Source organism: Rhyacophila brunnea, unplaced genomic scaffold, assembly GCF_057557595.1.
Source record: "Rhyacophila brunnea isolate RB1 unplaced genomic scaffold, BYU_Rbru_1.0 scaffold_19, whole genome shotgun sequence".
Classification (NCBI taxonomy): domain Eukaryota; kingdom Metazoa; phylum Arthropoda; class Insecta; order Trichoptera; family Rhyacophilidae; genus Rhyacophila; species Rhyacophila brunnea.
In genome coordinates this window covers 19,366,265-19,381,904 of record NW_028232848.1, presented here as the reverse complement: position 1 = coordinate 19,381,904, position 15,640 = coordinate 19,366,265, and the positions used below count along the sequence as shown (strand labels likewise).

The following is a 15,640-nucleotide window of genomic DNA, read 5'->3' as shown; positions in this document are numbered from 1 at the left end:
TCGTTTACGTTAATCTGCTGCATCGATCAATTATACGTGTAGTCGTGAACTGGCTCTATGGAAGAAGATTGGAGCCAAATGGGAAGAACCCATGGACAAGAGTGACGAGGGTTAGAAATCATCGAAAAGTAGCATTGGAAGACTCTAAGTCCCTGAGATGTAGCGTCGTAGAGGAGAGGATATAAATAAAAAAGAAATTTAAATGAGTAAAATTATGTATTAATTTTGTTTATCCATACTTATTTGGGACATTTCTGTGGGCCTATACAAACAGAGTTGGGAGTATTTAGTCTAACGTATCCTTCCTTACAAAAGCATCCTTTTATGCAGGGTGATGTATCAGCTGGAAATTGATTCTTGCAAGTGGGGTCTTTTTTTGGTCCGCAGTCAGTGTATTCTTCATTTAATTTTTTAACTTGGCATTTTGCTAAAAAAAAGATAATATTATGGTTTTTATAAATATACGTGTCATATTAACAAAAGGGCGAAATACAAAAGATGAAACAACAATAATTTTATAATAATACAATCTTCATTTTAATACTGAAACAGTAGTCAGGTAATAGTGAAACAATAGTAAGTATAGTGGTAGCACTGAAACAATCACGGATATATCCTGGGAATCGAACCCAAAATCCGGAGAGGAGATCAATAGTAATTATTTCTGGGCTTGACTGCATCAATGAATCTAAAATTGTGAGGATATTTCGATGTGGTTTGACGCTGGCGACAATAATAGTAATGTTTGAGATCAATTAATTCGGAGTGAAATTGTAATTGCAACTAATTTAAATAGTCGTATATGATAAACTTTTATTTTATTAAACGTGCATAATTTGAAAACACTTCTGAGAAATATTATATAACCACTAGAATTTTTTTTTAAGTACAACACCCAGCAAGGTTCGAACCTGCGAGGATTCGCGCCCATGTAACCTGACCACTAAGCTATACGTGTCTTATCTAACTGCTACGAAGTTAATTTTTTTTTTACAATACTCTCTGAAGTGCTTTCTAAATATCGTTAATTATTAGCAATCGGCTTTTGTATTTTAAATCAAGGTACCTACTCATTGAATTAAGTACCTTAATTACTACCCGGTGTCAGGAACACTCCAAATTTTTGTTATAACGTACTTGCACTTGCTAATATTAATTTAATAAATACTTTTTTTATTGAACAAATAATTCACAATTTGGAAACACTACAAAAACTCTTTGTTAAAAATACGACACCCAGCAGAATTTGAACATGCACCTCCTGGGATTCACGCCCATGTACTCTGACTACTCAGTCATTTCAAAATAATATGTAAATCATATATGAGTCTTTTTTGAGCTTCACTTTCAAATTTAATATATTAATAATGTATGTATAATTATATCTTTGTACTTACAACAATTCTGTTCAAGCACGCATCCCGATCTACTCCTAACGAAGCCTTTTTTGCAAATACATCTAGGATTGCATTTGCCGCTATTGAACGTTATGGGTGGGCCAAGTTTCAAAACACTATAGCAAGTTTGCGTGACGGTTTCTCCACATTTTGAGAACACTTCGTTTGGCCTGTCACAGGTGAAGGGTGCTGTAATAAAAGATAATACATTTATTATCCTTTAGTTATCCTCCTAATAATATTAAATAACTAGAGGTGCTGAAAAGAGCGATTTAAGTCTAGTAAATATACCGTAACTTCTACATGCCAATATTCGACATTCTTCAAATAATTATAAAAAAAAATATTCTACCAAGAAATATTAGAAATAAATAGAGCACAGTTACAGAGCTTACCTATCTTGAATGATCAACTTAGCTTTCCTAGTAGCCCTTTGTTATATCCTATATGATGTTTTACATATGAGACTATATTATGGTCAATGTTATTGACACCAAATTTATATATGTATGTATGAGAATGTATGGATGAGGATTTAGGTATGTATAGGTGTGTATATACATATATATTATATTAGGTGAGTTTATATATATTATAGTTGGCGAGTTTATATGACGTATAGTTTTTTTTTTAAATAATGTTATGAAAAAGTAGGTACCATGTAAGAGTATTATTAAAGACTAATATCTCATAAGCTAACTCCATTAATTATTTTTCTTATAATTGACGATTTACACCTCTTGAGTGTATTTTTTTTTTATTTATAAAGAATAATGATCTATTATTAGGTTTTGACGATTTATTATAATATGCTATCGAGTCTATTGTTACTTCTAATGCTATTACTTCTACTATTGTTTATTATTGTATGACCTTTGACTTGATAGGTAGGAAATGAAGTTTTTAACCTACTTTATTGTATTGATTTATTATATAAGCTAGAGTTAAGAGTGTTCGTTGTCAGTGTGTGTTTACCTTTGGTGAATGTACACGGCGCCTGAAGATGCTGAAAGGCGAAACCCGGGTCGCAAAAAACGACATAAATGGAATAGTACAGAGCTTGAATCCATTAGAATTTAAATTCAAATTCCATCAAGCACCTTCAGTCGATAGTATTAATATTATATTTTTTTAATTAAAAGTTATTCTATCATATAAAAAGCAACCAAAGAATAACTAGCAACATATCGTTATTTTTAACCTTTACATTACGATGATAATAAATTCCATCGGTTCCGGTGATGTCACCTTGGTTTACCGTACAATATAAATAGCTCTAATAAGATTTCATGAGCATTATGTGCTATTTGTTGTATCTATAAAATGATCAAAAAGGCATCAAAGCGTAATAATAATAATAAGAGAATTTCTGGACACTCGAACAATTCATAATACTATCTTGATTTCACGGTTTATTTTCAGATCTCTTTTTGACAATTGTGTATGTCGATCTTTGTCATATATAGTTTTAGATATAAATTATATACCATGGGTTGCCAAACTTTTTTTTCTATGATCGACTAGTTGATAAAAATATTTATGGCGATCGACTGACATCGCTTGTAATAATTATATCATGCGAGAACAATAAAAACCCAATTTTTATCATTCAAATATGTATTTATGTATTTTGAAAAGAGATATTGTATACATATAAAAAATAACGAAACGAAAAAATCGAATTAATGACAATAATATTACAATTATTATGTACCTATTTCACTTCTAAAAAAAAATAAGTACACATTAACTGTAATTTCGACATAGTTACGCAATTATTTACCTGTATATCGAATATTAGAAATCTTAAAATTTATTTTTTATTTTCATCCGAAACTTTGCATTGCATATTTTCAGCAATTTTGTTGTATTGCAAATGACATGAAGTTACCGCTAGACGTAATCACGCCGTCAAATTATTATAAGGCCCGTTTCAGACGAGACACAGGTGTCGCGTTCGTATATAATACGGAGGCCTTTGTATTATGTTTATGAACGCCCCGAGCTAATGAGTCAAAGCGTGTTCGGTACACTTTTCCGTCGGCCGCTACATTCTCAATCCGCCGATACACATGTTTTTATGACCGCAGCCAGTTTTATGTTCTCATTTATATCGTGAAATTATGCGTTGACTCATTAGCTTTGGGCGTTCATAAACATAATACAAAGGCCCCTTTATTATAATACAAAGTTAGGTATATACGAGCGCAACACCGGTGTCCCGTCTGAAACGGGGATAAGCCAATCGTGAGCGATGCTTCGTTTTGATTGCATGCATTGAAGAGAAAGCCGATTCGCACAGATATGTAGAACCAAAAAAGCAAGTTAAATATGCTGCAACATTCCAAAGATGTGGATATTTGTTTTCACAAATTAGGCTCCAAAAATCGATATCTAATAAAACACTATTTGTATGGCTATTTCTTCTGCGTTTATACTATCATAAATGAGAACAACATAAATGTAGCAATATCTTCTAATATAGAGATATCCCTAAATCTCACGTACAACTCCGTTAGCAAAGTTGATATGTGATTGAAATACTGACTAACCATTATATTTTGTATATCTTTACACTCGGACCTCATATTATCAAATTTTTTAAAATCACATTTCTTTAATTGTTCATACAGCGAAAGTTTGATTATTAATCTATTCACTGCACTATGTCGGCAAACGTTGCACTGGCCATCCTTGTATATACATATCTCTTTTTTTGTAATGGAATGCAACGTTCTGTTTGCAATGTGCATTTATAATTTATGACAAGTAAATAAAATAATATATCTATCAATTATATGGATTTATTGGATATTGCTATCGATTTTGAAAATAATAGTATTTTAATTAGATGCAATATTGATGATTCTAGGAATAGCTGAAATATGAAAATGACGAATTGCATATTAAGGGGGGACATGCTCGTCGAAGGTCAAAATTGAGTTTTTATTGTATTTTCAAACCATGATCCTGGACACTCCTTAAACGTTGTAGATAATTTATTTATATAATTTTGAAGCCTTATTATCCTTTATAGTTATTTTAAACATTTGATGACTGTATAAAGTATTTTTGTTACATAAAATAGTATTCTTTTAAACCTCTCGCTCTAATGTTTTAGAATATAGTCATATTTCGGTACAGAACTGTGCAGTGGTGTTAAAATTTTTTACATTTATTAATTTTTAAACGCATTTATAAAACCATTAGTATAATTTATTACGAGATAATTTTTGTAAAATATTCACGATAAAAAATTATTTTGATAATCTCTGTGATCCCAAATTTGACAAGAATTAGGCATTTTATTATTCAAAAAATCGGCAAGATTAACACATTTGAAGATGATTCTAAAGATACTTATTATAAGCTATGTCTTTGACCATTCAAGTGTGATAAAAATCTTATGAATAATGATTGCTTTATAATAATTATTGACCTAAGAATAAGGTAGTGTTTTTTTGAAATACGCCATTTCTTTTGTCATTCCCTAGTAGTTAAGCTACAACATACGGCCGTAGCCATAAAATTACAAACTATAATTAAAGTAGGGAGTAAAATTATGTTAACGCGCGTGTTTGAACATGTACCTAACCGAATTTTTTTTATTTTTTTTTTAAACTGTACATGTTCAAACACGCGCGTTAATATCATTTTACTCCCTACTTTAATTATAGTTTGTTAATTTATGGCTACGGCCGTATGTTGTAGCTTAACCACTGGGGAATGACAAAAGAAATGGCGTATTTCAAAAAAACACTACCTTATTCTTAGGTCAATAATTATTATAAAGCAATCATTATTCATAAGATGTTTATTACACTTGAATGGTCAAAGACATAGCTTATAATAAATATCTTTAGAATCATCTTGAAATGTGTTATTCTTGCCGATTTTTTGAATAATAAAATGCCTAATTCTTGTCAAATTTGGGATCACAGAGATTATCAATATAATTTTTTATCGTGAATATTTTACAAAAAAAATCTCGTAATAAATTATGCTAATGGTTTTATAAATACGTTTAAAAATTAATACATGTAAAAAATCTTAACACCACTGCACAGTTATGTACCGAAATATGACTATATTCTAAAACATTAGAGCGAGAGGTTTAAAAGAATACTATTTTATGTAACAAAAATACTTCATGCAGTCATCAAATGTTTAAAATAACTATAAAGGATAATAAAGCTTCAAAATTATATAAATAGATCATCTACAACGTTTAAAGAGTGTCCAGGATCATGGTTTGAATATACAATAAAAACTCAATTTTGACCTTCGACGAGCATGTCCCCCCAGGTAATCTAAGGTGACATTATAGTAACGGGAATGGCGGTTTATCCCACAAGCCGCGTCTCCAAAGCTGTCAGAGCCACAGGTCGTCACCATGTCCGCATAAATATAATATCTTTCCTCCTGGTGAGAACATGAAATATTTTTTAGGACACAAACAAAGGATCAAATTTAAATGTTGTTATGAAATAACAACGAATATAACTAGAACAATAAAAATAATAAAAAATATACGAACGGCATTTTTCAGGAGGGATACATTGGCCGTTATGTTTAACAAATCCTTGCATACAATCGCAACCTGGAGGTCCACATTCGTGTCCGCTGCCTTCGCAGTTCAATACACCATCTGGTCCAGGGCATATATCGGGACAGTCAGAAGTGCACGGTGTGTATATTTGGTATCTTCCTGTGCAGCGCTCATCGACTTAAAAACCACATAAAATTCAAAACATATTGCATGTTTGCTATCCGTTGATTAAGAAGAAACGTTGGATTTCACCTGGCCACGTGCTGGTAATACCTCAATAGAGTCTCAACCTACTCTGCCCTTTACGCAAGCCAACCGAAAACCAATAAATACCATTAATACGCGACAAGGGTGGCGGCTCTCGTGGTGAAGTGCGTAAGGCGCTTGCCTTCCACCCAAGAGTTCTGGGCTCGATCCCGGTCAGGACACAAAATTTATATTGTGTTTTTCTCAACGCCTGGATGTTTGTGATTATTCAAAATTACTAACAACCACCTTGAACGAAAAAGCAAGGACATGGTTAAGTATTAATAATTCTAAAAAAAAAAATACGACAAGGCGGGTGCTACGGGTGCTGACATGATCTGGAAAAATGCAAGAAGACTAGAAGCGACAGGGATTTTTGAAGAGCAGCCATAGAAGAAGAAATAAGATCTACGGATACCACAATCTCGATTAGACGATTAATGTTATCGTTTTTCATCAGTCATTGAGTTTATCGTTAGGTTGGTACTTTGTCTCCACAAATTTATCTTTTCGCCTACGTTGTGTCTTTCTTTTTCAAGATTCTGAAATCTATCTTAGGGCTCAGACACAGAATACTGCAGTTGCAGCGCGTCGACCCGGGTCTTACTTACGCAACGTGCTAGCACCGTCGGAATATAAGCGTCGAATAGGCGGCATTTAGTTTTAATTAAGTAGAATTATGAGTCTCAGACACTCACATCGAGTTGAATGTTGCTCCACCCATTCCTATACATATAGCGAATTTTCTTTGCAATGTGCCATCTCCCGTGATGTGCCTCCTCAGGTAATTAAAGTTGTTGATACTCTCGATATGTCACCTGTCGTTTATCAAGGCGAAATCTGGATCAGGGCAGATGCTATTCCACACTACCTTTGTTTACTTCGCGTTGATTTTGAAACTAACGTGAGATAGGTATATCATTATGCAGCATGTCGATCGTTTTTTGAATTCCCTCGATTGCGTTGTCGAATAGGACAGTGTCATCGGCGTAACCATTAGTGAATTTTAACTAGGAGCGTTATTCAAAACCAACTCAATCAAGATTGTCTACTGCGTGAGACATTAAAAAAACTACTCGAGTGTTGGGTTGGTACTTAACAGTTTACTGAGTATTTATTGGTAAATGAACCATTTATTTATATTGCTAATTATGTTAATAATACTCCTAATTTTTACCAGAAAATACAAGATACTTACTACAATCTATAATTTGAATGCATGTATTGTTCGTTTCGCTTGCTCTGACATAGCCTGGCTTACACGCACATTTAGGATTACAAGCAGCTAAACTTGCCGAACATGCTCTCCTCAGGCTAAGACAGCTACGATTACATCCACCGCACTCCCTGAACTCGGCGTTTGGGTCACTGCATTTCGGAGCTGGGTAGAAAATTCTTTAGTCATCATGTTTCGCAAGTCAGATTGGAAGTAAATAAAGAATAACCTGATTATTGAATATGGATCCAATCTAAAATATGAGCACTGTCAAGCGCAAAGTCAATGCGTTAAAACTTAGTATTACAATCATGAGTAGAAATTTTAATCCTTTGATTTTGAAATTAGTAAGTACCTAAAACACGTGTAACTATGCAGAAAATGAATTATAGAAATTTTAACTAGAGAAAAAATACTGATATTTTGCGTTTAGTGATAAGTATGTTTATATTATGATTTCAACAGTTTAATTATTATTTATATTTTTTGGAATCGCATAATTCCGCAAATTGATATACTATTAATGAGTCTTTTTCTGTAAAATAATGAAAATCCTATCGTTCATATTACTGATAAGAGAAAAAAACATTTGCAATAATTTACACAAAGAAAACCAATGGAATTTATTAAAATAACTGATTTTCGTTTTTTCAGCACTATTACGAAACTAATTATCAAAAACGTAGAAACGTAAATAGTTTAAGGGAGGCATGTTGCAGGTAGAATGTGTGGTTCGGTTCAAACTTTAAGGATTTGTGGAATTGGTTTATAGCATCTTTCCATCTTACTAAACAAGAAAAATATTAAAAAGCCGGTTATTCAAGTCGGGATAAACTTTGCAAAGAATAATAGCTACACTTACATTTGCAATCAGATATTTTAATGCAATCGTCGTTTTCATCTCTGGCGTATCTAAATTTGCAGTAGCACCTCTCCGTGCAGCAGCCAGGCTTGTTTTTCTTACATTTGGCGTCCAGATTATCACACGATATATCGCAAGGACTTCCACAATTGAAAAACTCATTGGGTTTGGCACATCTCACTGTCAACGATATAACTTATGAGACATAACACAAGATGCATGCATTCACCAAAGTCACATTCATTCACACTCAAAATATTGTGATGGCAGACGGATATAACTGCAGTTTTTTCACTTTTTAAGTTTTATTCCATAATATGTTCCAAATTGTAATTCTTTGATATGGAAATTATTAGTCACAAAGTAATGTTAAAAGATATCTGCATCTGACCAAATGTGAAAAAAACTTGATTTGGCAAAAAAAATATATCTGCTTAAAATGACAATAACAATGAACAGTGCTCAAAATGGAAAAGTTTACGAACCGGAGCGGTCGAAAAATGTTCTGAAGATATTTTTTACATGGTCATCAAATCGTATGTGTATTTTATAAAAATAAGTGTGTCAGATTTTCTATTCTATGGCCTATCTAGCTCAGATGGTCAACATATTTTTTCCACGAGATGGAGCGATAATTTTACAAATTTCACGAGCCGGAACGGCGCTCCGGTGCGTTCCGTTCTATTTCGAGCCTTGACAATGAAGAAACAATTAAAGGTTTATATTGGGGTACTAATTCCGCTTGTTTTGATACAAAATACTTCAAAATATCTTATAAACTAACTTGCTAGACTAATTTAAAAACTTTGTTTTTGCTCCCATGTAAAATTGTGTAAACAGCAGTTATAACCGTTTTCCATCACAATACTTATAATATTGCCATCTCTCTCAGATAATTACCAAAAAATAAGCACAGTGATATTCGTAATAATATATAAAATAATATTAATTAATATTATCCTAGGTTTATATAACTTTTGTTATAATATAATTACTTACCTACATATCTATATATTCATAAGTATATTACGGATAATTTATTTTAATTTAAAAAATCATAACGTATGTAGATCTGTGAGTAATTTTTTTTCATGATACTAACCTTTGTGAAACAGCGCGTTAAAATGTAGGTATAATACACATTTAATGGGTTCAGTATGGGTTAACAAATTATCAAATTGAGTCATAAATATCAGCGGAATTCATTCTCCCGGAAAATTTTGTGTACTATGCGTAAAAAAATCACTTCAAAAATTAAAAAAAAAACATAGTAAGATGATTGATACATACTGCAATCAGCGATGCGAATGCATTTTGCAGCATCGTTGAAGACATATCCCTCTTGGCAGCGCCAAGCTGGTATGCATTCCCCATCGGGGTCACAATTCGTAGGCGGATTCTTCATTTGATCGCATGTCAATATTCTACACAATGGACAAGTATCGAATATCACATCTTGGCCTGCGTATGGAAATGCTGTAATATAACATTATTACATAATTCGAAATAACGACAATAATCTCAGAAATACTAAGAAAAATATATACCGAATGAAATTTGAACTTAAATTCATCGCAATCCGGGTGAGATTTGTCTATTAACCTAGCGATACAATTCCAAATTAATCTAAATAAATGTTATTTCCAGTTCCGTTAATGTTGGCGACCATCTATTCACTATTGTAATTTGAAATCAAGATATTAACAGTACTAACTTGGCTCATAGGTACACAACATCCAGATCTCTTCAAATTTTAGTTATAACGTAATTTATGTAATTGTATTTGTTAATATTTTTTATATACATAACGCAATATTCTTTACTAAACTTACACAATTAGGAAGCATAGGTATAAATTAACTCTTATTTGTACCGATTATTGCTGTAATATAAAATAAAATTTCCGTAAAAAAATAGTAAGTGTATAAATCTCCGTGGTGTAAAGATGTCATAACAAGCATTCTTTTTAGGATTTTTGTTATGTATATACCAATACTATTGTAACTTCAGTGGTAGCGACAGTATCGCGACGAAGTATTAGCCGGCTCGCACATCACAACTCGCCTCGTGTGCCTAACCGCCATAAATCAAAGCTTCCGAGAACGGGCAGGCGGTGTTCCTTGATAAAACCTCGCACATCTGCCTAGCGATATCGACATTTGCCGCATTGGAGAGTCTCTCGTCTGCCATTTTTATTGTGTTGATTGTATGAACAAACGTCAAACGCGGTGACCAGCGATGAGCGAGCAATGACAGTGTAGACAGAGATAGAGACAGAAATGGCCGATGGCCGCGGGCTGTGCGCTTGCGCGTAGTCGACTTTTTTTAGATACGACACGCAGGCTGTATTAAATTCGACATGTTGCATCTGCGGATCGTTTCGCGTTGCAGTTGCAACGGCCAATCTGCGAAGCTCCATTTGATAACGTTTGTTTCTTGGTTTACGATGAAGTTACATCGACAAATTCGTCGTAAGACGCATGCGGCGAGTTCTGATGTGCAAGCCCTCTTACAGGTATATTGCGAATGGTTCGTTCTCTATATCACCGCATCTCAAATTATAGTTGTCGGTATTTAACTATTCACCGAAGCCCTGATGCAGCTTTTGGAAACTACAGTATTGTAATTTTAGTTTTGTCCCATTGGATCCGCATCAAATGTGAACAGCCATAGTTAAATAACGTGCTTTTAGATCAGCGCATTCTGACCAGGTTCCGACAAAATATACAAAGCTTGCGGAAAAAATAGAACTAAGTGAAGAAAACAATTAACAATAATTATGTTTTCATGTAACGTATTAATTAAACGATTAGGAATTTTGAATGATATTTTTATGTCCATTCAATAGTACATATAGGTAACCAAACATTTTATGTTAAGTTCTGTTCAACTTTAAGTCGGCTTTTCATCCACTATCAAAAGTTAATTTACCATTTACCTCTGTCATTTCTCAACTTGAAAAAAAACGTGTCATATTTGGCCGACGACATGAAGGAGTTACAAATTAAGCAGCAACTCTAGTCCTTCACTAAGACATCCTTCCTTAATATCTCATTTGTCGCGAAAATGAACGTTTTGGACTTATTTTGGGAACTTACCATCAATCTATTTGCCAACTGCGAAACGGTAACGCGACTACGCCTAAGATTAAAAAGCGAAGAATTACACCTTATCTGTAAATTCTTCAATAATTGAATGTTAATAAAACTACAATAATTACTGTAAGTAGTAAAATTACAAAAAATATATGTGTATCAAAAACTCGCAGCCTGTACTGATTTGTCTCAGCACAAAAATAACGATACAAAACAATGATTAGTTAGGATTAAGTATATACACTTAAAAAAATTTTTTTCAGACATACTATGATGAAAAGCATGCTGACCCAAAGTCACGCATCACAATTAATATGCATCGGTATAGGATCATGGACCTTTTTGTGAAACTAGTACAGTCCTAATATAATAATAATTTGAAAATGCCTGAGAGAAATATATAACCACTAGAAAAAATGATTTTGGGAAAAAAAATAAGTACATCACCCAGCAGAATCCGAACCCGTGCCCCTGAGATTCGCGCCCATGTGCTTTAAGGGCCCGCTGAAGAGCCCGCCGTTCAAATATAATTTAGTATAAAAAGGACCTCGGCGTCGTAACTACGTCAATTTAAATCGACCTTTTCGCAAAAATCACTAATCATCGGAGATTTTATTTCAAGAAATATTATTATTATTACTGATAATTTCTGCCGCGCGGAGAATTATTATTATTTTATGAACACCTGCGACATGAAGCCGATCAGAAAACAGGGCTGTCAAAATAATATTAAGCATTCATATTTTTTAAATGTTAATTTCATCATGGTTTTTAATCAAACCTGTGCAAGTACGTACTGATAACTTGGGTGGATTTTGTAGCAAACATACTATTGATATATATACGGGTATATTATTATTATAACCCAATTCAAATTGAACATAGGTTGATACTCAAATACTATTATAGTATGTTTATGATTTCGAGAAAATAATACGATGGTATAATTAATCCATATCAATTATTTGAAAACATTACATTCGCACTTTGCACAAAATTACAAACACATTCGAAGTTTGCCGCACACGTACAGACCACGTGATATTTGTTTACGCAAAATCGTCGCTTTTCAAAATGGCGAATTTGATTACCAGATTTTACTGCGATGAATCAGTATGTTCCTTTTTGTCTTTTTTTATTCGTAGGTTTGTTTACTATGTACACCGAGAAATTTCCATTTATAAACTCGGAAACGATTTTTACAGAAGAGTTTTGGAATATAATGCAACCAAAACTGGAAAAAATTCTATCATGGGTGTTGACTTCCTGAATTAGCTAACCCCAGGTCCATGCCACTACGTGAACCACAGTGGATATTAAGCCATTTCCACACTGGCAACAAGTTGCTGGCAACCTCATTAAATTTTACGATACTTACCATAATTGCTTAAGAAATTTTACAATAATTATCGTAAAATCTAACGAGGTTGCCAGCAAATTAACTTGTTGCCAGTGTGGACCCGGCATTAGATGCACAAAACTTAAATAATATATATTATAAATAAAAATTTAAAATTATAAATATAAATTATGATTTATGTCTTCGACAGCCCTGATGAAATAAATGTGAAATATGAGTCGGATCAGTCACAGAGCAAATTTATTAACACAAACAACTTTGACACGACCTTTTTATATTAACTAGTAGACCAGATATTATGGACCACATGTTAAAAAATCATATTTTCAATTCTCAAGGCCATTTCTGTAGAACGTCCTCTTAACTAACCTACTAATCCTAACCAATTGCAACGAAATCAACTATCTTTTTTTTAACAATTTTCACTGACTAGATTGCTAGTGTTCGGCTTTTGTATTTTAAATCAAAGTATTAATTTAGTGATATTAACCGATGTCAGGATTTCTCCAAAATTTAGTTATAACGTACTTGCACTTGCTAATAATTGCTGAAATTATGTATGTTCAATAAAGAATGTTACATTATTAAATCTGGTGAGTTATTCGTTGAAATAAAACAGTAGGTACATCATCGATATGTAAATTTCATTATAAAAATTTTATAAAATAAAATACTGAATTGTATTTATTAAATATTATTAAAATTCTGTATTCGTGATTATAACTAACTACTTATAAAATATAATATATTATGTTACCTTGAGAAGGCGAACTTGATAAAGTGACCCTTGTTATACACAGAGAAATATATAAATACAATGTTACAAGCAACATTGTAGTATTATAACTAGTCGCTAAATACAATAGTTATAATTATCTATCTGTGCTAGCCTATTTATAATATTTAAAAATGCATTTGTTTAATCGATTGTGGAGCTAAGATTATTGTAATTTTCAATCATTTAATTAGCTTAGTAAATAAAAAAATCTTTTATGAAAATTGTTTATTTACGATTCATATTTCACATACATTTTGAACAGGTGTTATTAAAGAGACAATGCGTCAATTGTATGTAAATATCTTATTAATTATTCCCAATATTATAATATTACATTAAGTATCATTGAAGGCCGAAATGCATAGAATGTTGAATTACGTTAAATTGAAGTAACATCAATGCACATATCACATGGACATCGGCAATAATTTTAATTACTGCAGTAGTATAATGGCGTTTCGCTATCATATTTCACGATATAGGTATATCACGATTTTGGCTATTTTTACCCCCCCACCCCTATCGTCACATAACCTTTTGCAGCCAGAATGGTGACCACTTATTAATATCACATAAATTTGCTGTTTTTTATAAGTTTTTTTATTTATTCATTTTCATTCACATCCAAATGCTTATTACAAATAACAGAATGTGGTACGATAATAAAATAATATTTTAATACCTACCTGTTTATATTAAAAATACACATACTTACTTATATTTTATCTAAAAATTAAAATAAAGGAAAAATAAGTATACATCATAATATTTAATATTGTTATTCTATTATAGATAAGTACAGTCTAATAATTAACATGAATTTAGATTTTTTCGTACAACCTTGGATGGGCTTTCACCTAGTAATATTGTTATTATAATTCTGGCGAAAAAACATCGACAGCGTATCTATGACAGTTTTAGCGTTGGTAATACTGTTCTAAAGAATGTGATGTTCTTTTGTTTCTCTAGTGAAATCGTACGTTTTTGCTTCGGTTGTCACAGGGGGGTGAAAGTTCCATACAGCGAACGTGACCACCTAATGCTCAGTTTTCAGAATAGATGGTAGCACGGTCACACACGAAGTCGCACGATACAAGGCCATTTCAATGACCAATCAGAGCTCACCTATGGTCCAGCCTATCAACATTCGAGCTGTCGATCAATCTTTTCAAATTTCATGTCAATTCTACATGATATTTTCAAAACAAAAGCAGTCTTGCATTATTTTTCGAGTTGCATAATGTCAAGTGTCAGAATAAAATTGCTATTCGGCGTTTTTAAGCCATATTGATAAAAAGGTTTTGCAATCCGATGGCTGATAAAATAAGTTAATGGGTAAGTCTACTTTTATTATATTATGTTTAAGTATAGGTATTATACGCTTGTATGCCCCTTGAAATTTCTTTGCAGCCGTGGCATCGAAATAATGATAGTACCTACACCTACCTATTATAATTTTCATGTTTGCAAATCTACCAACGCAAACATAAAAAATAGATAGGTATATAAAGAAGATTATGTTTGAGTAAATTACGTACCTACATATATAAAATATCTATGTTATATTTGCGCATTCTTACAAAAGTGTAAATGGCGACCAATGTCATTTGATATTTAAGTACATTTTAAAATTATTGTTTCAGAATCTACATCAATATGTTGTCGATCTTGGGGTTTTTACTGCGAGAATAACAGCAAACGATGAAAATTTATAATGAAACACAAAATGAAATAATTAATGAAGTCATCAATCTGGCAGGAAGTGCTGACAAATAATTTCCATGGTGGGAATGCATTACTATTATTATTATTACATAATTATGTCCTCATAAATTTATGTTATTAATCATAATTTGTCAATATGATTATCATTGCAATAAAATGTACGTATCTGAATTGAAATATCGACTTTTATTCATTTTTGTCACAATTTCGTTTGTATAATTATAAAATTTATAATTATATAAACGAAATTGTATTAATTTATTTGAAGTATTGTTAAAAGTATCTAATACTTTTTTGGGTTCGGATCTATGGTTCTGTCATAGTCAAAACTTCTAGTCACGCCAATAGGTGGTGCCAATTATAAGGGGCATCTTCTTGTATGGAACTTACGAATCTATATATATATATATAT

General features: G+C 32.3%; 1 protein-coding gene across 1 annotated transcript in view; it reads right to left on the bottom strand.

The window, feature by feature from the left end:
* LOC147072825 (zonadhesin-like) overlaps window positions 1-13,595 on the bottom strand; it is a 41,109-nt gene extending 27,514 nt beyond the window's left edge. Inside the window, exons 1-7 of the mRNA XM_085945729.1 lie at window positions 13,483-13,595; window positions 9,561-9,746; window positions 8,271-8,450; window positions 7,391-7,573; window positions 5,935-6,123; window positions 1,398-1,586; window positions 243-427 (exon numbers count right to left, since the gene is read on the bottom strand). Of these exons, the coding sequence (XP_085801855.1) occupies window positions 243-427; window positions 1,398-1,586; window positions 5,935-6,123; window positions 7,391-7,573; window positions 8,271-8,450; window positions 9,561-9,746; window positions 13,483-13,558 (1,188 nt within the window). The 5' untranslated portion in view covers window positions 13,559-13,595. The remainder of the gene's footprint in view (window positions 1-242; window positions 428-1,397; window positions 1,587-5,934; window positions 6,124-7,390; window positions 7,574-8,270; window positions 8,451-9,560; window positions 9,747-13,482) is intronic.
* Window positions 13,596-15,640: the final 2,045 nt, after the last annotated feature.